Source organism: Crotalus tigris, unplaced genomic scaffold, assembly GCF_016545835.1.
Source record: "Crotalus tigris isolate CLP2741 ecotype Arizona unplaced genomic scaffold, ASM1654583v1 scf7180000020588.15403103151:6194809, whole genome shotgun sequence".
Lineage (NCBI taxonomy): Eukaryota > Metazoa > Chordata > Lepidosauria > Squamata > Viperidae > Crotalus > Crotalus tigris.
Window position 1 is genome coordinate 2,710,098 of NW_024098092.1, and position 23,609 is coordinate 2,733,706.

A 23,609-nucleotide genomic window follows, 5' to 3' on the forward strand; every position below is an offset into this window, starting at 1 on the left:
CACTGAAGAAGTCAGCAGTTAGAAAAAAAGATCTAATTTTAATAAAACACATCCTAGAGTATAGATCTATTGTTTTCAGTTCGGTTGCGAAGCAGCCAAACTTCGATCTCATGACCAGGGAAGGCTGCATCGGTCATTTGAAAAAATGGTCATAAGTCACTTTTTCCGGTGCCGCCGCAACTTCAAACGGTCACTAAACTGGGTCTCCCTGTGTGTGGCCCTCAGCTCTCAGAATTCCCCAGCCAGGAATGGCTTGGGACCCCCTGCTCCAAAGAACAGAAGTGCTTGTTTTGAAACAGTGCAACTGACACAAGAGAAGGTTGTGTTGCCTCCCTAGAACAGTTGTTGTGGTGGTGGTGGTTGAGAGGGATCTTTTGAGGCATTAATTTGACATTGTCTCAGGGTTGCAAACCAGGATCGTAAAAAGCCCTCCCTTGTGGTGCAAACACACACTGCCCTTGCCTTTCTCATTAGCTTGTTTTGGACACTCTCTTCGCCCCCTCCTTGCGGCTCGTTGTGTTGTTGGCCAGGGGACAGCTCAGCCCTTTGCACAAGAGTGTGGAAATCGGGCTGTGGGGGTGGAGGAGAGGAGGGCAGCAGAGTCCACCCCCCCTCCTATACTCCATTTGCAACAAAGGTTGTGCTTCTCTGGACGTCCAAATGTTGTGTGGATGCCGGGCTCTGTTCCGCCTGCCTTCCCGAGCGGGCTTTGTTGAACTGGGATAGGATACCAGCGGCTCTTTTGATCCTCTGGGGCAGAGATGGCCAACATGCGAGACAAGAATTTGGAATCTGCCCGGCTGTGCCAAGCTATGCCTAGCATGCAAAAAGCAATTTTCCCCCTGCTGGCGCTTTCCTTAACCGTATAAATGGCTGCAAGGAAGAAACGCTGCCCCCTGGTGGCTGTGGTGAAGGAGATGAATGCAGGCAAACCAGATCATCATCTCTTTTCCGGCTGAAGTTGGTTTGTGGCAGCTGGATCGGTTTTATAAGCCTTCTTAGATTCTTGAGCTGGGTCGAGACGTCACACTAAGCCACGGTGGATTGGCTTTCGTCCCATTTTGTCGAGACTGGGCTCATCCTAAGGCAGGGGTCTTCAAACTTGGCCCTTTGATGACTGGTGGACTTCAACGCCCAGCATTCCTCAGCCAGCGTGCAAGCTGGCTGAGGAATGCTGGGAGTTGAAGTCCACCAGTCATCAAAGGGCCAAGTTTGAAGACTCCTGTTCTTAAGGGGTCAGCTGATTTTTGCAAAGGAACATGCTGCCCAAATCCAATGTAAAAGCTGGTCCCACAGTGGTTTCCTTCACGCAACCGATCCCAAAGCAATTATTTGAGATATTAAGGAATCAGTGAGATGTTGTTTCTGCTCTGTGTTCGAGCAGATCGAGGAAGTCTATAGCAGAATAAGAGAATAATAGAATTGGAAGGGACCTTGAAGGTCATCTAATCCAACCCCCTGCTCAGGCAGGAAACCCTATACCATTTCGGACAAATGGCTGTCCAGTCTCTTCTTAAAAACTTCCAGTGTTGGAGCATTCACCGCTTCTGGAGGCAGGTTGTTCCCCTGGTTTTTTATTCTCACTGTCAGGAAATTTCTCCTGAGTTCTAGGTTGCTTCTCTCCTTGATTTGTTCCCATCCGTTGCTTCTTGACTTGCTTTCCGGTGCTTTAGAAATTAAGTTGACCCCCTTGTCTCTATGTGACCCCCTCAGATATTGAACACTCTGTCACATCAGCCCTAGTCCTTCTTTCCACCAGACTAGACAGTTCCTGCAACCGTTCTTTGTATGTTTTAGCTTCCAGGCCCCTAATCCCCCTTGTTGCTCTTCTCTGCAGTCTTTCCAGAGTCTCAACCTCTTTTTTATATTGTGGGGACCAAAACTGGATGCAACCCAAGCGTGGTATTATGCAGCTGGGTATTGGACTATCCGATTGCCTAATACCACACTTGTAATACTGATACGAATATTGGAATTGCATATTGGGAGTATTGTCCAATACTGCCCCCTGCTGGCCATTACAGGCAGTCCTCGCCTTACGACTACAGTTGAATCCAACAATTCCAGTGCTAAGCAAGATGCCAGATGCCAAGTGTCGCAGTGGTTATAAGTCTGAGTGACTTCAAACGGCCATTAAACAAATGCTTGTAAATCAAGGATCACCTGTTACTCACCATTACTCTACCTCTCAGATATCCAGGGCTGTGTGTAGTGTATCGACATGGATAAAAGGACGCCACTTTCATGCAACACACACACACACACACACACACACGTGTTTGTATTGTCAGTTTTTCTGTACAAAACTCTAGGGTTTTCTTGTATCGCGTCTAGAATAACTGGCTGATTTATTATCAAGAAGCCCTACAGAAATGCAGGGTAATAATCCTGGGGCTGAATTTCAGAATAATAAATAGTTTGGCCATGTACAGAACGGACTCTTAGATCATTACGCGATGCCAATTCTTGGTCTAATAATCTGTGGTCTGTTTATCCTCTTTTAATTTCTGCCTCCTGTGTCATCGGGGAAGGCCCTGCACGTCATCCTAGGCCATCTCCGGGGATCAGACCTGTATTCCCCACTTTTGGTGGCTCCCCATAACTCTTTCGACAAGCTACAAACCAAGATGATGTGTGTCTCTGGAGCCATCAGGCCAGGAGATCTCCCTTCATGTCAGCAAACGCCTTTGGTCAGGCTCGGCCCGTCCTCCCTTCTGGCGAGGAAGAAGTAGCGGGAATGTTTCCTTTTTTTTTTTACTTATATCCTCTCTGTGGGGTCGAGGACCTTTTGCCCTAGATGTGTGGGTTGTTTACGGGTAGTCTTACTTACTTACGACTGTTTTTCACACTTGCGGCCGTTGCGGCATCCCCACGACCACGTGATCAAAATTAAGACGCTTGGCAACTGACTCGTATTTATGACGGGCGTGGTGCTCCAGGGTCACGTGATCTTCTTTTGTGGCCTTCTGACCAGTAAAGTCAATGCAGGAAGCCGGAGTCTATTCACGGCCGTGTGGCTAACTTAATTAACAGTTTAACAACGGCAATGATTTGCTTGATAGCTGTGGCAAAAAGGGGCAACACAATAGCTGTCACAAAACGGGGCAACACCCACTAGTGCAGTGGTTCTCAACCTTTGGGTCGGGACCCCATTTGGGGTCGAACGAACGCAGTCCGCCATTTTTTCCCCCCTTTCCTTAGCTGTGCTACTCCCTTTTATTCTATTGGCTTTTGGAAGCCAATAGAATAGACTCTCTTGAATAGAGTCTCATTCGATTGGCTTTCAAAAGCCAATAGGAATTGTCCAGGCTGTCTCTGCCCTCCTGAGCCCGCCAAAAGTCCCATTCTGCAAAAGGTGCTGCACCAGTTGAGTAGTCCTCAACTTACGACCGGTTGAGTAGTCCTCGACTTACGACCGGTTGGGGGGGGTCGCGGCATTAAAAAGGTTGAGAACCACTGCACTAACGGCTGCCTTGTTAAGCAAGGGAAATTTGGGGCTGAGTTGTAGTCGGAAGTTGTGTTCAAGTTTTGAGCCTCGGAATGGCCACTTGGGGGCAGCATCGCCCAGCAGAAGGGAAACAGTTTTGCGCCTGGGAATGACCACTGGGGGGCAGCATCGCCCAGCAGAAGGGAAAGAAGGATGCTGCTCGCTTGTCCTGTATCCCAGCTAGGTAACCAAACCTGAGAAGGGCTGCAGATCCCCTTCTTCTCATTCAAAGGTTCAGTGGCTTACATTTCTTTCTTTGTACCTTCTCTAAGCTCTGCCCTGCTCGGCTTCTCCCCCTGGTTTTCAGGAAGACACTTTTTGCTAGTTCCACAGTGTTCTTCCTCATACTTCTGCTGGTGCCTAAGACGGAATGGAGACTGTTTTCATATCAGCTAAAGAGAATATTGGTGGCTCAGGGTCACACTGGAGTTAGGTTTGGAGGAGGAGGAGGAGGAGATGGTGGTGATGGTCCTTGGTGGTTTCTGAGCTTGGTTTCATGACCCAACTAAGTAATATCATCAGTGCTAGAAAGGAGGAGGAGAAGGAGAAGGAAGAAGACGGTAGTTTCTGAGGTTGGTGGTTTTCTTGCAGACGTTTCATGATCCAACTAGGTAACACCATCAGTGCTAAAAGGAGGAGGAGGAGGATGGTCTTTGAGCTTGGTGGTTTTCTTGCAGACATTTCATGACCCAACTAGGTAACAGCATCAGTGCTAAAAGGGGGAGGAGGAGGATGGTCTTTGAGCGTGGTGGTTTCCTTGCAGACGTTTCATGACCCAACTAGGTAACACCATCAGTGCTAAAAGGAGGAGGAAGAGGAGGAGGAGGATGGTCTTTGAGCTTGGTGGTTTTCTTGCAGACGTTTCATGACCCAGCTAGGTAACAGCATCAGTGCTACTGAAACTGAAGTTACTGAAGCATGAAACGTCTGTAAGAAAATCATCAAGCTCAAAAAGCACCAAGGACTCCCCCCCCCCCCCGGTCTTCCTCCTCCCTTCCTCACTGCAAACCCCACTCCCCTCTAGCACTGAAAACCTACAAACTCAGAGAGCCCCAGAGACGCCCCCCCCAGGGCATTCCTATGGAAGGGCCTGACATATCATGGCTGTCTTTTTCATATGACTCGGGAATGTCGAAAATGTCCTTTCTAAATCAGAGGCTCCTGTTCCGATTGCCAGCTTCTAACCCTTTCGTCTTTTCCCCTTAGCTTCTCTTTGATGACTATTGGGGCTTGGGATCAGCTTTTTTTGGGGGGGGGGTGTTTCTGTAAAAAAAAAGGGCCCCCATTTGCCTCCTTCCCTGCAAACGGATTCTCGATGGCTAAAGAGATCGTTTTTAAAAGATGCTGACCCTGGCAGTTTGGCTACCCAGAGGCCCGCTTTCAAAACATTCCTCCCGCCCAAGTGATGGATAATTCACTTTTAATCATCAGCATCCTCATAATCAGGAATCAATCAGCCATCTAACACGAAACAAGGTAGGCAGCTAGCAATAAATAAAAACGCCACGGGGAAAATAGAGGTCAAAAAGATAATAAGAAAATACTGTGAATCCTGAGGCCCCACCAGAAATAAAGTTATCAGATTTTTTTTGGGGGGGGGAGGCTTGTGTTTGAAATGGAGGTGGTAGCAATATCTGACACTCTTAAAAAAAATGATTAAGATCTGCTAAGTAGGTATGGGATTGGAGCCAAGCTTGGTTTGCAAATCAGTAGATGATTTAAAGACACAGGAGAAAGATTTTTTTTTTTTAATCCAATAATATTTCACTTTGACCACCAACAAACGTTGCTGCTTTTCTTTGATGAGTTATATAGCCATTTCTCTCCTGCCTTTGCACAATTTGTCCAAAGCAGCCTGAATATTAAATGACTCCTCTCGAATTTCTGGAGAATTAAGCCGCTGGAAGTGGCTGTCCTCTCCATCCTTCCTACCTTGGTCTTTTCCCCTGGCATCTCCAGGTGGGCTCACCTCAGAGGTCCAGATTGCCCCCCCCCCTGCAAAATTCCCAAAGTCCCGATTTGTAACCAGCCTAGAGCTAAGGCAGTGGTTCTCAACCTTTTTAATGCCGCGACCCCCAACCGGTCGTAAGTCGAGGACTAAATCGGTCGTAAGTTGAGGACTACCCAACCGGTCGTAAGTCGAGGACTTTCCCTGCCCGGGAGCACCGCACATACGTGGTGCCACCCCCTGCGCCGCACATACGTGGTGCCACCCCCTGCCCGAGATGGAGCAGGCCGACCACTGGCTGGGCCACCAGCTGGCCCAGCCCATGGGAGGTAAGGCACTCGCCGGAAAAGGGGAAAAAAATGGCAGACAGCCTTGCTTGGCGACCCCCGTGAAATGGTCGATCGACCCCAAATGGGGTCGCGACCCATAGGTTGAGAACAGCTGAGCTAAGGAGGATTTTCCTGACCGTTAGAACAATTCACCAGTGGAATGGCTTGCTTCCAGAAATCGTGGATGCTCCAACACTGGTTTTTTTTTTTTTTTTTTAAAGAAGAGTCTGTACAGTCACTTGTCTGAAATGGTATAAGCCTAGGGTCTCCTGCCTGAGCAGGGGGTTGGACTAGAAGACCTCCAAGTTCCCTTCTAACTCTGTGTCATTCTGTTAAGTCCTGGTTGTCTCCCCAAATATATGAGCCAGGAGGTGAGGCTGGGGTCTCTCTCTGTGTGTGGTTTTTTTTTTTTAATTAGGATTTATTATATTCCTTGGATGTCACGGTCATTGCTCCTGACTGCTCTTTTAAACTGTTCTCCAAGTCGTCCAGAGTCCCTGTTTTGAAGGGGGGCAGCCTTTTATCCTATTATTTAAAATAAAACAAATAGCATGCCGATTTCCTTCAATTAGCAGCTAATGGGAGAAGCCACAGCTGTCTTGCAGGATACTGTAGTGTATAACATCCACTTTAGAGATCTCATTTTATTTTGTTTTGTTTTATTTTTGCTCCAGAGGCAAAGGGGTGGAGGAAATGCTTGAACTAGGTGTCCCCCAGAGAGCTTTTATGGTCAGGAACCCATTAGCAACTCTGTGCTTTTAAGGAGATTGTTTCTAAACATTCAAATTGGGTGGGATCAGGGAGGAGAGAGAAGGGAAGACTTAGTCAAACGCTGTCCTCTTCCATACTACCTCGAGGGGCGCATCTCTGTTTATTGGGATATTTTATTTGCCTTGCTCCTTCCGTGGTGGTGGCGGGCAGCTTGCAAGCCACACTTCATAAAAACGGCATTAACCCAAAGCCTCAGCTGTAAAAAGTGGCTTATAAGAGAGTTGTGAAAATAAATATGTGTTGAGTCTCTGCCTAAACCCCTAATAAAGAGGGGACTTTTTTCAGCTCCAGTACAATTTATTCCATAAAAGGGCCCCGTCTTGGGAAAAACTCCACAGGGAATTGATTTTTTAAAGATATTTGTGGAAGGGCCAGCAAAATGTCTCCCCTGCTTCTTCTTTTTTTCTCTCTCTTCTCCCTCTTCAGGCAGAGAAATATTCCTGTTTGGAAAACTTGGGGATGTTTGGGAGAAAGAAACGGAATAGCGCAAATATTCCTCTCTTCTCCTCCTCTTTTTCTCACCTTTTTCAGCGTAGCCTCTCCAAACGGTGGGATTAAATATATTTAGCGTTAATCGTTGGAAGGCATGCTTTTTTAAAAAAATTCAGGTTAGAATCAGGAACAGAAATGGTGTTTTTCAATATAGGCCTACCAGCGGGATGGTGGGAAACGCTTTCAAATAGGCATTTGATGTAACAGACGCAGGTTGTTAGGCGAGGCGCTTTGTTTTTTGGAAACACAGAGGTTATTGTGCTTGAGAGGCCGAGAACAAATCTTCCATTCTGTCATCTCAAATGGTACCATCTGCTTCCCCCCCCCCCTTCTCCTTTGTTCCAAGGTCTTAAGAAAGAATTCTGGTCAGTTCCAAAACGGGATGACCCCATTTAATCAGTTACATGGGCTTTCTCCTATCCCCTTTTAAAATGATTTAAACAGCTTTGTGCCTGTTTGCATAGGCCAGATGTGCTGTAGTGTGTTCCCATTGTCTCCAGCTGGAGCAGGGGTGTCTAATCTTGGCAACTTGGAAGACTTGTGGACTTCAACTCCCAGAATCCTCCAGACCCTGAGGTAGAGGATCAATAGAGAATCAATAGAGAGCAATGCCTTATATAGCAAAAGAATCTCAGGAATCTGATTTCTCTGACAGATGCAAATAATAATAATAATACTCTGGATAGTGGACATGGCAATGCCTGGAGATGGCAGAATAGACGAGAAAGAACTGGAGAAGATAACAAAATACAAAGACCGACAAATAGAAATGGAAAGACTGTGGCAAAGGCAAGCAAGGGTCGTACCAATAGTAATAGGCACCTTGGGTGCAATCCCAAAACAACTGGAGCACCACTTGGACCCCATCATCGGCATTGACAAATTCCGCCATTAGTCAATTGCAAAAGGCGGCCTTACTAGGAACTGCTTCCATCCTGCGACGAGATCTGTCATACCATCAAACATCCACATCTGCCTATCCCAGGTCCTGGGTAAGGACTCGATAGGTAGACAAAAATGCCAAATCCAGTCTGAACATCTGGCTGACTGTGCAATGATCAATAATAATATTAAAATAATAATAATTAATTCCATCCTCGTTTAGCGGGTGCAGTTGGCACCGGCAACTCAGTCATTAAGCAAAGCGCTCACTCTGTGGAACCCCGATAGGTTTACGATCTTGGTTCAGCTATGCTTTGCTTTGCAAAAGTGATAAATGTGAGGATTGATTGCAGGTTGTGGTTGTGAACTCCAGAGGGCGTCTGGAGTGTGGGAAAAAAAACCTCCTTTCGGAGCCGGCAACAAACGCCTGGCGCTACAACTCTCGTTTGAGCAAATGGAGGCAGGAAAAGAAAAAAGAAAGAAAGAACCCCCCCCTTTTACACGATACAGACGTAATATATGCAATTCACAGCCCCAAGGAAAGGAAAGTCTTTTTAGAGGGACTGTGCATTTGTATGGGTTTCAAAATGGAGCTCCTGGGCTCAGAGGCAGTCTATCTTTTTTTATCTTCCATGCTTGGAGAAACAACAGAGAATAGCCATGAACCATCAGCCTTGGTTTGAATTAGTAACCTGTCTTTGCCTGGCTGTCTGTCCCTCCTTCTCTTCCTTCAGTTTTCACAAACGAAGATTAAAAGTAAGCAAAGTTTAGGTTGAACCTGCCCTTTATATCTTCCACCCAGCCTTTGATTTGGCAAATGCAGGATCTTTTCTGTATCCTTCCGTTTCATATCCGGATTCGCTCCTTGGTGTGAAGCTTTGTAGAACGTGAGAACCAGATTAAAGTCTCGGGTGACAGAAGCGATTGAGCGTTGTGGTCTGATGCCCTACAAGGCCACTTCCTGTGATAACAATAGTCCTTTAGACCAGTGGTTCTCAACCTTTTTAATGCCGCGACCCCCCCAACCGGTCGTAAGTCGAGGACTACTCAACCGGTCGTAAGTCGAGGACTACTCAACTGGTGCAGCACCGTTTGCAGACTGGGATTTTTGGCGGGCTCAGCAGAGCAGAGACAGCCTGGACCATTCCTATTGGCTTTTGAAAGCCAAGAGAATTAGACTCTATTCAAGAGAGTCTATTCTATTGGCTTCCCAAAGCCAATATTTATTTATTTATTTATGATACTTATATACCGCTTTAAGTGCAAGCACTCTCTAAGCGGTGTACACCAGGGAGTAGAACAGCTAAGGAAAAGGGGGGGGGGAAATGGCGGACTGCGTTGTTTGGCGACCCCTGTGAAATGGTCGTTTGACCCCAAATGGGGTCCCGACCCACAGGTGGAGAACCGCTGCTTTAGTCCTTTAGACTTGTATACCGCTTCACCGTGCTTTACAGCCCTCTCTAAGCGGTTTACAGACTCAGCCTATCAGCCCCCCTCCCCAAGAATCTGGACCCTCATTTTACTGACCGACCTCGGAAGGATGGAAGGCCGAGTCGACCTTCTTGATCCTGCCTTGCAGGCCAAGGAAAGACGCTGCTCCTTGCAGTTGGAAAGCTAGCAAGGAGCAGCGTTTCTCCCTACAACCTTATTTGTAACACAGAGCCCCGACAGACATCTATTTTAGTCTGAAGGCCAGAAAAACAAAACAAAAAAAACACCAAATTCTTTCTTGCCACTTCCCGGCTGGTGCCTCCATTTGCATGGGTCAGGTTCTCCTCTCAAAGATCCGTGAAAAGGGGATCCCTGCAAGCAAAGGATAAAATGCAAAAAAAAAAGTCTCTTCTTTGACTCAGCAGGGGGCTGGCGGGGGCGGGGGGAGGAAGCACATTCCTGTCTGGTGTCCTGGCTTTGCATTGTTTCTTGTGTTCTTTTTCTCCCTCCCTCCTTCCCCTTTCCTTTCAATTTTTTTTTTTTCTTTTTTCCTTCTTCTCCTGGGTGAACCCAAAAGCTGGGAAATTTCTAAGGCTTTTGGATTCCGTCCAGCGTTTCCAAAAGACTTCGGCACTTTGAAGTCCTTATCAGCTGAGAAATAGAGCTTTGGTTTAAAGTCCTTCTCTTTTGGTCTTTGGGGGGGGGGGTTAATATTTCTCTTTGAGAATCCCAGCCTCTTTTCCAACTCTTTTTGTTGACTGTTCAGGCAAACTTTTTGTCTGTTCTAGATTTTGATTGACAGGAGTAAAGTGGAGCTCCTGTGGTCAAAAAACACCAAATCTCTTCCAAATTTCTCTTAAAGAGATTCTTTACAAAAAGGTCTTTTCTGCTGATGTTCCTCCTCCTCCTCCTCCTGGATTAATTTCCCATAATGCCCTGGGGGAAATGCATTGCATGATCATCCATGTATCCACTAGAGGAAACAACGGGGTGAGGTATTAGGATCTGTATTTTGGGGAGCCGCCGTTAACAAAATAATAGGGTTTAAATATCTTTGACAAGAGCCATTTCCAGATGCCCCAGCCAGATGGGAAATATTGGGCAATTAGAAGAAGACAAGGCCATTTCCTCTATTGCCCTGGCTTGTTTCATAAAATTATACAATTAGGGAAGGGTCCACAAAAGCCATCTCGTCCAACATGCAGCGAAATCAATTCAAACACAAAGGCCTCCCAAAATGGCAAAGCCACCATCTCTGTACGTGGGCAGTACGTGGTCCTCTCTTTCTGTTCGTTCTCTCTCTCTCTCTCTCTCTCTCTCTCTCTCTCTCTCTCTCTCTCTCTCTCTCTCTCTCTCTCTCTCTCTTCCTGTCCTATTTCTGTTCAGAATAGCAGATAGCAACTTTTGGAGCATCCCAACCCGGAATTGAAAAAAGAGGCTTTGTGTAGACAAAGGCCACCGGTCCGGATGTGACTGTTGGATTCTTGCTGCCTCTTCCATCGGGAGCATCCCCAATCAGTCTGAAATTGAAAAAAAAAAAAAGGAATTTCACTTCTGCTTCGTGGGCAGGGAAGCCAGGAGCCCCCGGGAACCTGGAATCGATAGCTGGCATCTTCTGAAGGCATCTCAGGATACTTCCCAGGTCCCATCATCACACGTCTTGCCCTACCTCTTTGGTCCAGTGTCAGGATTCAGTCAACATTGCTTCTTGTCCAAAGACTTTTGGGAAGCAGAGGAATCTGAGTCAAAGACAAGCTTTTGGAGTATTGGTCTTTTAAGAGCGAAGGAGGAGAAGGAGCAGGATTTGGAAGGTCAGCAAAGGTTATCTTCCCTGGAATTCTGGCTGCAGGAATAGAAAAGTCCCAAGTGATCCAGCCAGACTTAATTCACATCTCCTTCCCCCATCCTGGAAGAGCCAAGAAGATTTATCTCGGAAACCCACCAACTTCATCTTGAAATTAGGAGCCCAGTTTCAACTTCCCTGGTAGAATGGAGAAAGACTCTGCATCCTTCCATAAAGCTTTTCAGCCAGCTTTGGGAATTCTTAACCCCCATTGGACTTCCAATTCATCCCTTCAAATCTCGGGAATTTCTGGAAAGAAAATGCCATTTCTTTCAAGGGCCAAACTTCCGCCCACCCCCTAAACACAGCTTGGACCTCCGAATGCTCCTCCGTCCACAATGCCGCCACCTCGCCACTGGCTTCTTCCTTCCCGGCTCCCGCGTTCCCCAAATCAGCGTCTCCGTTGATGCGTCTGTCTGCGGGGAGAACCTATCATGGTGTGTGCGCCCAGAGGCAGTTGCTCGGAGGAGTGGAGAGAGGGGGAGAGAGAGAGAGAGAGCGCGAAGGAAACACATAATGAATTTTGACACTGTCTCCTCCGCCCCTTTCAACATCTTGAGTTCGCAAATGAGACGCCTGGGTTGGGAAGGGAGGGAAGGAGGGAAGGCGTGAGGGAGGGGGCGAGCTCTCTCTGCTGCCTTCCAGGGAAACAGGAACAAGTGAATGGAGCATTCCTGCCCAGCCCTCCCTCGCTCTGGAAACGCTGACAGGTGTCCACTGACTCAGATCTGCCTTTGAAAGGTGGCACAGGACCTCTGGATTCTTACACTGGGTTGGCTTGAGGACGCCCCCCACCCACCCACCCAGAAGCCTGGAGAAGCAGCGTTGCCCCTTCCCTGGCTATCTTCTCCCCTTTGTTTTTACAGCTTCCCCCGGCCACGCTTCGGCCGTACGGAGAAAGACCCCGCTTTGCTTGCCTCTCCTTTTTCCCATTGCCTTCCTTCCTCTCCTTCCCTCGCTGGTTGGCGCCTTCTCCTTCCACCGTAGCCGGCTGCAAAGCGAACATTCACGCGGCGGGGCTTTTGTTCGCAGCGGCGGTGAAGAAGGAGGAGGAGGATGTCTCAGAGGAGGATGGTCCAGCTGCTGCCTCTTTGCAGAGGGATGGCTCGCGCTGGGTAAGAAGGGCGAAGCCGCCCCGGTGACTCAGGGGGCGCTGCTGGAAGATGCTCCTCTCTTTTGTTCCTGCTTTTGCTGACTTCCCACCCCACCCCACGCGGGGTTAGGAAACTTGGGGCTCTATCTCGCACACCCCGCCGCTGTTGCTTCGGAGGCTGCTCCCCGAGACCGCTGGACGCCCGGCTCCGTGGACGCCTTCAACCTCAGCCCCCCGTCTGGTTTTTAATGTCCAGACTTTTCCTGAATCCCAGCTGACCCTCCCGAGGAGGATTGTGTAAAGGAGACAGCGGCGGTCCTGTTTTGCTCATCCCATCGGATGCAGAAACGCTGAAAGGCGCTTGGAACTGCTCCGAGACGGAAAGACGCTTTCGCCAGCCGCTGCCCAGGAAACCTGCAGCCGAGTCCTCCTCCCCTCCTTTGCCATCCCTGGGGAAGAGGCATCAGGGAGGATGGGGGCTGCTGCCTGGCCCCCTAACCCAGCTCCGCCTGCCGAGGACACCGAAATTAGCTGGTAGTTTTCTGGGTTTACTTCAGAGGTGGCGGGGTGTGTGTGTCTTCTCCCCCCTCCTCAATTTGTCTGCTCCATGCTTTTTTCGCCTACCACCCGTGTCCCCCGTGGCTCAAATGGCTGGAAGGAAAGCGTTGCGCTATGAGGACCGCTCAGCCGCGAAGTTGATGGTTTAATAAAGAGAGCCACGCCTTTCCGAGAACTTCTGAAGACTCAATTAACACACACTCTGTTTGCAGAGGACCTTCCTTCCTCTCCTCTCCTCTCTTCTTCTCCTGGAGAACGACCCGTCTTCCTTCCTTGGACGGATCTGGACAACAATCATTATCCAGCCCCCTTCTCCTCCGCCTTTCCCACCCCACCCCGCAGCAACTCTGCCAAAGCTTGCTTGAGCGGTGTTTTGCATCGGGGGTGTCTCTTTTTCAACATGGGGGTGCCTTTGAGCTTCGTGAGCAAGGCGTTTCTTTCCCGGAGCTAAAAGCGGTCTCTCAACCTTCAGGACTGCTTTGGGGGTGACCCTGGGATCCATCTGAGGGGTCCCCGAACCCTCTAACTCTGGTTTATCGCCGGCCTTGGATTATTGTCTGAAGATGGCCTGGGCCAGGACGGGCTTTCCTTCCGAACACTAAGCGCCCCGGGCATGCTAACCAAAGGATGGACGTCCCCGAGACCACTTAGCTAAGGACCGTCTTGGAGGGGTTTGGGGGGACCCTGTGCAACCGCTGCCCTGGATCTCCCAGGGCGGGCCTGGAGCCCCGTCCACGGCATGACTGCCTGCCAGTACCCCGTGGGGCCGGGCTCTTTGGATCGGGACCGGATGTACCAGCACAAAGTCTCCTTGGTGGTGCGCTACTTCATGATCCCCTGTAACATCTGCCTGATTCTCTTAGCCACGTCCACACTGGGGTTCGCCGTCCTGCTTTTCCTCAACACCTGTAGGTGTCCCCCTCAGCGTCGTCGTCGTCGCGTGGGGAGGGGAGGAGCCGAAACGAAGTGGGGAGGAGGCAGGCTGGCTTGTCAGCAATGACTTTCGCCTTTGGGAAGGGAGGTTGGGGGTTCACGGAAGGGGCGCTTGGTCTCCTTTTAGTGCATGTAATTCCTCATCTTTTCCCGGAAGTCGTTCCTCTGGACCGGTGGGACCAGGCTTCGTCTTGAGCCCCCCTCCCAATGTTTTCCATCCTTTTGAGTCGCAGCTCCAGTTCCCCATGACTAGGAGCTAAATTCAGGAGCTGGGCGTCAAGCTGGGTTGTGGCTTTGTGTAGAAGGAAGCAACCTGCCTTGGCAGTGGAACTTTGCATATTAATCAGCTGAGGAGGAAATGCCTTCCTGTCTACTTAGGAGCTTTCTGCTACCAGAGGCTGGATGCTGGCCCTTTGATCTATGCCAAGATGGCTGATCAGATGATGCTCTTATCCCCAGATAATTGGGGAGGATGGCTAGGCAGGTAAACATTTGCCTGTTGAGTAGCAGCCAAAGCGCTGTTTCCCAGCCTGCTTTCATCTCTCCCAGAGCAGAATTTTAAATGAAAGTACACACACACACACACACACACACACACACACACACACACACACACGTTCTCTTGAACCTGATGCTCAGCTACACAGTCTGTGTTGTTGGGCAGAGCCCCCTGCAATGGATAGGCTAAGGTGGGACAGTGGTGTGGCCATCTTCAGTTACCTTCTCAAAAATCTATCTCTGTCTATCTCTCTCATCTCTCTCTCGTCTATCTATCTATCTATCTATCCATCCATCCATCCATACCTATCTGTTTGTCTACCTACCTGCCTACCTGTCTACCTACCTACCTATCTATCTATCCATCCATCCATATCTATCTGTTTGTCTATCTACCTACCTACCTATCTATCTATCTGTCTAACTATCTATCCATCCATACCTATCTGTTTGTCTACCTACCTACCTACCTACCTGTCTACCTACCTACCTATCTATCCATCCATATCTATCTGTTTGTCTGTCTATCTATCTATCTATCTATCTATCTATCTATCTATCTATCTATCATATTTCCTTCTCATCTATCTATCATCTCTCTCTGTGTGTCTCTTTCCCCCACCCTCTGCTGTGGTTTCCTTTTAGCATCTCTGAGACATTCTGTTGAGCCAGCTGAATCATTGGCACAATCCACAGGAGGTCTTAGCTACAAACAAAGCCTCCATATGTAGGGGTACTATACCATTTTGGACCGGGAGGCCCAGCCCCAAACACGGGAAAAAGTTTGGCGGCGTGCTGACGGGGCTCCCAGTGGCATCTAAGTGGCCCCCTCAAAACAAAGGATGAGACTCCCCTTTCGTTGCAATAACGTCTCAAATCGAACTTGAGAAGGAGCCCTCTGCGGTTTGACGCCCGCGTGGGCTAAGGCTGTGGAAGCGCTTCTGAATCTGGCAGGACCATCTGTCGCCCAGAAGATCCTGCTTGACGAAGAGCTCTGTGCAACTCCAAACTTCGCCTCCCCCGTCTGCTTCCACGTAATGCCCCCAATCTGCTCCATGCTCATTGCTCAGGACTTGCAAAGGCCCCCAAACTCCCTACGTGTGTAGCAACGGGTGGGCGGCGGAGAGAACGTGGAGCCATAAAAAGCCACGGGCGAAAAAAAAAGTGTTTCTTTCTTAGTCACGCCTCCCAAAATAGTTTTTGGGTAAACAAGCAAGCACCTCTGGAGTCTTGAGCTCTCGTTGGGGGGTGGGTGGGCTTGTGAGTAACATGTAGTTCAGCCTTCCCTCTGAATTGTGCCCCCTTAGGGGAAGCCTGCTGGGTCTCCCATTCCAAAAACAGGACACCTTGGAAGGGCTTTGAAAAGGAAGGAGGAGGGAAAAAAAGGGTCTCTCCTTTTTTATTTGAGCTTTGCAAACTCCAGGACTGGGCTCAGGCGCCAGGGACGATCGTGCTGAGATCCCACCAGATCTGTCTTCTGGGAATCCCTCTTGTTCTTGTGCAGGAGATCCGTATGCGTGTGGCTATAGCAAAAAAAAAAAAAAATAAACTAATAGGTGGCTATCCTAATGGTTACCACCGGTTGCAGTCGTAGCAAATTTGGGCAGGGCCAACTGACTTTACTTGGCCAAGGCTGTGTGTGTGGCTGTGTGTGTGTGTGTCCTTCATTTATTGTTGGCTACAAAAACTGTCTTCCCACGTCCCATCCCCGGCCCAGTTCCCAACCATTATGCTAATCCAAACCACTAATGGGCTAAATTCATTGCCCAGGTCCAGATCCTGTCTACACGCAGTTGCCCATCTGACCCCACTTTAGGGGCTTTGTTTTTTGGGGGGTCGCTTAGAACCCTCGCAAGAAAAGAAGTAGAATCTCCCTTGAGCCGAACGAGACTCCTGGTGTGGTTTCTTGGCTGGATCTAGTGGGTTTTTCTCGTCAACAGTTTCTCGTCTTGCTGCTACCTCCTGTTTCTTTCTTTCTCAACTTCCCAGTCCCGTCGCTTCCCATTCAAGGACTCGGCAATGTTCATGAGCCCGTTGTGATCACATCAGAGGCGCTTTCTCCACCGTTCACGCTTTTGCTTGCCCACGTTGACGGACTGCGTCTTATATCACATCAGATGAACGTAAAAGGGAAAGAGTCCTTTAGACGATGGGAGCCCCACATTTCCTTGCGCTAGGGTTGAATTCTGGGACCGTATCACAAGCCCCCCCCCTCCAAAGGGAGGGCGTTCCTTAAAAGAGCCTCCTCGCACCCAGCGCTTCCATTTCCGCCCTCCGGAGTTCTCTTTTCCACTGGCGCTTCAAATGTTGCTTGCCTAGTTTTGTCCGTGATTTATTGGTTTAAACATATCAGCCACCTGGCTACCTTGTGCACCCCTGTTGCGTTGATTTGAAAGCCTTTCTTGTCCGCTCTGCGTCACTTGATTGAATGAAAGGCGTCTCCGTCGGAACCCGGTTTACCAATCAGCGAAACTGGGTTTGATGGATCACTATCCTGGGAGGTGCAATAACTAATACATAGTTTGATTTGACTTGGAGTCAGAAAGGAGCTTAATGAATTGACTAGCCCCCAGCAGCTGCGGCCAAGTTCCTGACCTCTGCTGGCTCAGGAAAAGATGTATTTTATTAGAGGAACTGCCATAACTTGAAATCCATGTGTCTCCCTTGACTTCATCATCGCAGAAAAATTTCTTTCCTGGGCATGCAGGGTGATAGTCTGATCCTAGAGCAGTGGTTCTCAACCTTTTTAATGCCGCGACCCCCAACCGGTCGTAAGTCGAAGACTACTCAACCGGTCGTAAGTCGAGGACTACTCAACTGGTGCAGCACCGTTTGCAGACTGGGACTTTTGGCGGGCTCAGCAGGGCAGAGACAGCCTGGACAATTCCTATTTGCTTTTGAAAGCCAATAGAATTAGACTCTATTCAAGAGAGTCTATTCTATTGGCTTTCAAAAGCCAATAGAATAAAAGGGAGTAGCACAGCTAAGGAAAGGGGGGAAAAATGGCGGACTGCGTTGTTTGGCGACCCCCGTGAAATGGTCGTTCGACCCCAAATGGGGTCCCGACCCAGAGGTTGAGAACCACTGTCCTAGAGGCATGTGTGCATGTTTCTGTGTGAATGCCTGTTCTTGGTGTCCTTCTGGGAAGGCATTAATTTATTTATTTTATTTATGAGACTTATATACCGCTTTAAGTGCAAGCACTCTCTAAGCGGTGTACACCAGTAAGCAATGTATATATGTATTTACATTGCCCCCAACAATCTGCTTTAAAGCCTGGGCAGGAAAGAGGGGATGTAATTCTCTAACGCAGCTCAGGATGAACTGGAGCGTGTCTGCTTCAAGTTCATCACAGGCTATTTGCACCTCCCCAAACAAAACAGCATTTGGAAGCAGGTAAGATCAGAGCATCGTCCAGGGAAGCAACAGGCAGCCTCACTCGGTGTGCACTGAGCAGTTCTCAAAACTCCTCCTGAGGTCTTCAGAAGCCAATTGTATGAAGGATTTATAATTTATAATTCTTTGCAAATAAGGGGAGGAAAAACAGTTCAGGGGCTACAAACCTTTTCTCATATTTACGCCTCCATTTTTTTTCTTTTGCTTTGTAGATAAACCAGTGAATTACTTCCCGCAGGCAGTGCCCCAGGATGGTAAGTTGTAAAAAAAAAAAAGAAAATCAGATCTGACTAACATTTGGTTTTTCTACCTGCTGGAAGTCTGGGGAAATATCTACGCGAAACAGCTCCCTAACTCTTGACCCAGCCATCTAGCTCGCTGACACTTCTAAATACGGAAGTGTAATTTCAGTTTAATTTTATCACAGTTTTTCCCCGCAAACAAATGCCAGAAGAAAAAAGATAAAAGAACAAACGAGCATGCAGAAGCAATCTTCCTTATTTTCTGCTGTGGGTTCCCTGCCAGAACCTTGGTTGCTAACATTTTGTAGAACATTCATAGATGCAACTATTCTGTCTCATTTTGCCATCCCAAAGATTGATGCATTATTTCCACTGATTGTAACCTTACATAAGGCATGCAAATAATTGCTGATTCAGATTAGTATAGGAGATGGGCTGGGTTGACTTCATCTGATTTATCAAAATGGGAGGGGGGGGGAAGGGCATTGTAGAGGTCCTCAAATCCTCCCAAATTGTGAAATTCGTTTGGGGACAACTGCCCTGATTTACTGACACTCCTCGACTTAACAACCATTAGTTCAACGAGTATACGAAGTCACAAGGCCACTGAAAAAAGTGACACGATCACCATTTGGGGCTTTCCCAGCTGTCGAGCAAAATCGGTGGGGGAAGCCGAATTCGTGATTCGTTTCACAACTGTGACCAAAAAAAAAGTGGCAAAATCATAATGGAAAATTTTGGATCCCCAACTGTGGCGGTTAAGTCAAGGGCTACTTGTAATAAATCTGGAAACTAAACTGCAGTGCCTTCAAACTTCCAGCAGCAGCTTTTTACTTACCGGTGATGATAACACAATTCATGCAAGGAAATGCTGATTAAGCTGTGTGTGTGGTAGTCCGGCTCTCATCGGATGCTCTATAGGCAAGGGGGGTTGTGGGAAAGCTCTGCAAATAAATCTCGTGTGTGGGTTGGTGTGGGTGTGCCTATCCCTGTCCTAAATATAAGCCCCCTCCCGGGATGCTGACATGTGGAAGAGCCAGAATAAAACCCAAATGGAAGAATTTTGCAGAGCTGGAATGGCATTTAACCCTGGAAGGTGGGTGCAACCTAACTAAGTTTATTATCAGCGCTTTTTAATATTATCCCCCTTAAAAAAACTGCATAGGCCAGTGTGGATGCTGGAGAGGCGTAATCCCCAGATCATTCCGCTCCTTGCTCTTGAGGCAGCCCACAAATGTAGACGATACATTTCATTTGAATTCACTGCCATCTCCACGTAAACCCACCCGGTGTGCGGATAATGTGCCTGTGGTTTGCATCCATTCAGCTTTCCCCCTCGATCATGATATATATCTGTGGCTCTAGACAATTGCTTCCAGATGCTCATTGAACTGGCAGGGAATTGTCAATGAAAGGTAATCAGTGCTGTTTCTTTGGGACCCTCCCCAAATTGCATCTGCCTCTTGAGCTTGGCAAGGAGGAAGGGTGGAGGGCTTGATGCCTACGATTAAAAAAAAAGACAAAAGCAGGCAGGCAGCCAGGGGTGAAGAGATAACTCTCAGTACCCAGTGGCTTCAAAGAGTGGGATTATCTTGGGAAGAATTCAGAGGCAGCTCGTTCCCATTTCCCTCTAGGAAGGTTTATTTTCAGTCTGGCATCCCCTAGTGGTCCCCTATCCAAAGACACCAGGTGGGTTGCAACTCCTGGACAGAACTGAGGATCAACCTCACAGCCTAATTGCTCCCCAGAGCCCAGTGTGTGAGGCTCTAACTGCCTTCAGAAATCAAAGCGGAGTATCTTTTTTGGAGACTCTGCTTCTGTGGCTTGGTTTTCATCTAGATCAGTGGTTCTCAACCTTTTTAATGCCGGTCGTAAGTCGAGGACTACTCAACCGGTCGTAAGTCGAGGACTACTCAACTGGTGCAGCACCGTTTGCAGAAGGGGACTTTTGGCGGGCTCAGCAGGGCAGAGACAGCCTGGACAATTCCTATTGGCTTTTGAAAGCCAATAGAATTAGACTCTATTCAAGAGAGTCTATTCTATTGGCTTTCAAAAGCCAATAGAATAAAAGGGAGTATCACAGCTAAGGAAAAGGGGGGAAAAATGGCGGACTGCGTTGTTTGGCGACCCCCATGAAATGGTCGTCCGACCCCAAATGGGGTCCCGACCCACAGGTTGAGAACCACTGCTCTAGGAAGGTTTATTTTCAGTCTGGCATCCCCTAGTGGTCCCCTATCCAAAGACACCAGGTGGGTTGCAACTCTTGGACAGAACTGAGGATAAACCTCACAGCCTAATTGTTCCCCAGAGCCCAGAGTGTGAGGCTCTTACTGCCTTCAGAAATCAAAGCGGAGTATCTTTTTTGGAGACTCTGCTTCTGTGGCTCGGTTTTCATCTAGAGGATCTTGGTTGATCCAAATTCAGAGCAAGTCGGACGGGCTTGGCAAGAGTGTCCACCTGAGATCTCAAGAAGCTTTGGCTTAGCAAGGCTTATATTTATTCTCTGCAGGAGCCTCTCCTTTTAAACTGACCACTCGGGATTGGCAAAGCTTTAAGAAGACTTTCCAGGCTTTCTCTGGACCCGGTGTGTCTTCCAGGCCAGCCTGGTCTCCTCCCCAGAGCAATAAACAGGACATTTGTTTAATTATACTAATTGTTTCTCTCCCATCCATCATGACAATGGTCCGTGGAGGAGAGCTGACATATCTTTCTACACCTCTTCATAAAGGCCAAGGTTTAGAGGAGGAAGGGGATTTGGGAAGTTATGGAGGGACGCAGGGCAAACAGAGATTTTGCTGGCTCTCAAGAATCTTTTATCATGGGCTTAATATAACACAGTGTGTGTGTGTGTGTGTTTCCCCAGGCAGGTAAAATAAATGAAGGAGGAAAAAAAAGAACTTTACTTGTTTTTCTTCTTCTTCTACATCAAAACACCCTTGCTGTCAAGCCAGTTTTAAGAAGCAGCAAATTAACGATTTGCCAGTTCTTCTTTGTTGGAGATAAAAAAAAAAAGGTGATTAATCTATCACTGGGCATCTTGAGTTTAAAAATATCAGTGAATGTAGGTGTAGCTTGCTTCTGGCTGATGCTGTGAAATAGTAATAAAGCAAGCTTTCGCCATATGACACGGTCCGCCGAAAGAGACAATTGGGGTATTTGTCTTCCGAGAAACAACGTCCTTCTTGTGGCTTGAACGGTAGCCAGTAGGTTGAGTAAAATGGGGATTGGACCTTAAGTGTTGGTTGTGGTGGGGTGTCCCATCTTTCCATCATTTCTTGGAAGTGCGTTCTCCGAACAACGAGAGTCCCTCGGATGGTGTATGGAAAACTTGTAAAAAGAGGTTTGTTAACAAGGACACCTGAGTTTTTATAATTGGGAGGCTGGACTGAATAGTGAAAGGCAAATAAGTGGTTTGAATTGCTGCTTGTGACGGGGCAGATCCTGGGCTGTAAGTGTTGATTCTGATCAATTTATCAAATTTCTCCACCGCCTATCCCATTTGCATGTCTCTGAGGAAGCGGTAACAAGATATAACAGCTATAGTTAACTCCGTTGTGATTGTATGCGGAGGACTCCCCGTCCTCTGTTCTCACAATTAATGACCGTTGCAGCATCCTCATGGCCACGGGATCAACCCCCCCCAGGGGGGCTTGGCAAACCGTCATGCCGAGAGTGCCACTTGCGGCCTTCCTTAAGGAGCACCTGAGAAGCAAAGTCGACGGGGGGAAGCCTGATTCGCTTAGTGACGTCTCAATTCGCTTAACCACGCTCGTGATTCGCTTAACAGCCGCGTGAAAAAAAGGGGGTCAAAAACGGGGTCGCGACTCGCTGCAACAACTGTCTTGCTTAGCACAATTGCAGTCGTTAACGTCCAAGACTACCTATAACCAACACCATCCTGCGGAGGGCAAAAGGCCTGGGTAATAAATAAAGACTCCCTGTCCCAGTGTCTCCCTCCACCCCCACCCCCCAAAAAAACACATTGTGGGCCTCCATAACTCCTTAACAAAAGCTTTCGTGGCAAGTTGTTTAATCTTGAAAAACGTTCTTCTTTGTTTCCGTCTCTCTCTCTTTCTCTCTCTCTCTCTCTCTCTCTCTCTCTCTCTCTCTCTCTCTCTCTCTCTCTCTCTCTCTCTCGCCTATCCTCTCCCGCTCTCCCATTCCCCCCCCCCCCCGCAGCTCCGAAATGAGAAATGAGAGCTTCAGAAATATGGGTCATGAACACAAGACTGAAACACACACACACACACACACACACACACACACACACACACACACACACGGAGCAGATGTTTGGAAGTGGAGGACTCTCTGGGGCCATCCAGAATGCCTCCCCTAATCAGGCCCAGGGGGCTTTGGCTGAGCGCAGAGGGGGAACAGGTTTCAAGCTGCTGAATTGGGTGGGGGTGTGGGTGGGTTGGTGGAGGGGGGCTACAGCCAAAGAAGAAACACGGCCTGTCCCCAGAGAGTCTTGCCCAGTGGCAATGGAGCACCTCTTTTAAAGCCCGAGGCCATCAATCAGCCGGGCCCGTTTATTTGTTTATCTACTCTGCCCAGGCATTATTAATGGGGCCTGTGTGATGAGTTCCCAGCCCTTCACACCCGGGTGGGCGATTCCTCCGAGGCTGCCATCAATTGGACGTTTCCCGACCAACTCTCTGCAGCCCCAGATCCTTTGGAAAGGAAGCGGGATGCGGGGATCCTAAAGGACCCCCCTGTTTCTGTTTCCAGAGCTTCTGGGTTGACCTGGGGAGCAGGTGCTGACTTCTAAAACGGGGATTTTATTGTACACAAACACCTCAAATGGGAGGCTTGGAAAAAGACAGCGACTTTATCTGAGGCTACCTGGCCAAAGGATTGGGGCAAATCCCTTTTCCATGGTGCACCAATTGAGAGGTGCGCTAAATGTCCTTTTTATGAATTGTGGTTCAGGGCCAAAATGAAGCAGGTTTTATGGCTTAAGTACATGGGGAGCGTGAGCATTGGGTGTTCAGTTCCAAAAAGATCAGGATAGCTGCAAATTTTGCAGTTCTCTCTCTCTCTCTCTCTCTCTCTCTCTCTCTCTCTCTCTCTCTCTCTCTCTCTCTCTCTCTCTCTCTCTCTCTCTCTCTCTGTTCCAATTAGCAGATTAGAAAGGAGAGGATGTATATTTTTGCAGCAATGTGTTGGGGGGCACCTGCGGTGATGGCCGTGGTTTGGCATAGAAAGCAACTGCCTGTTGCTTTTAAAGTTTGATGGGTAAGGTTGGCATCCTGTTCAATACAGAGCAGACCATTCGATTTGAACGGAAAGGATATAATTTCAAAACAGAGGCTGTAGATCATTATTGCAGCTGAAATTGATCCTGACAAAGTGTCTCCTCCAATTTGAAAAGCAAAGGAGGAGAATTAGTCCGGTATTTCATAACCTTGGCAACTTGAAGAGGTGGACTTTAGCTCCCAGAATTCCCCAACCGGCCTGGCTGGCTGGGGATTCTGGGAGTTGAAGTCCATACCTCTTAAGCTTAAGAAACACCGGTCTATCAGTTTACAGTTTGCGCTTCCTTTTTAACTGGAATCACTTCCTTGGCTAAAGGTCACTGTGTCCGCAGAGGCAGGGCCCATGGTTGGGAGCAACTGTCCAGCTTCTCCCCATGGCTAAAGCAAATAAAACACAGCAGCCTTCTGGGAATATGATGACAGTAGGTTTGCACAAAGCCCCCTAAAA

At 48.3% G+C, this 23,609-nt stretch overlaps 1 protein-coding gene across 6 annotated transcripts in view; it reads left to right on the forward strand.

Annotated features, from left to right (window-relative positions):
- AGRN (agrin) overlaps nucleotides 1-23,609 on the forward strand; it is a 155,072-nt gene that overhangs the window by 44,526 nt on the left and 86,937 nt on the right. For 5 of the 6 annotated variants that reach the window (XM_039367886.1, XM_039367888.1, XM_039367887.1 and 2 more), the window contains exon 3: nucleotides 17,874-17,915. In XM_039367886.1, coding sequence (XP_039223820.1) covers nucleotides 17,874-17,915 — 42 coding nt within the window. Of the gene's footprint in view, nucleotides 1-13,235; nucleotides 13,743-17,873; nucleotides 17,916-23,609 lie in introns of those variants that run through there. The other variant, XM_039367891.1, reaches the window with a different exon arrangement.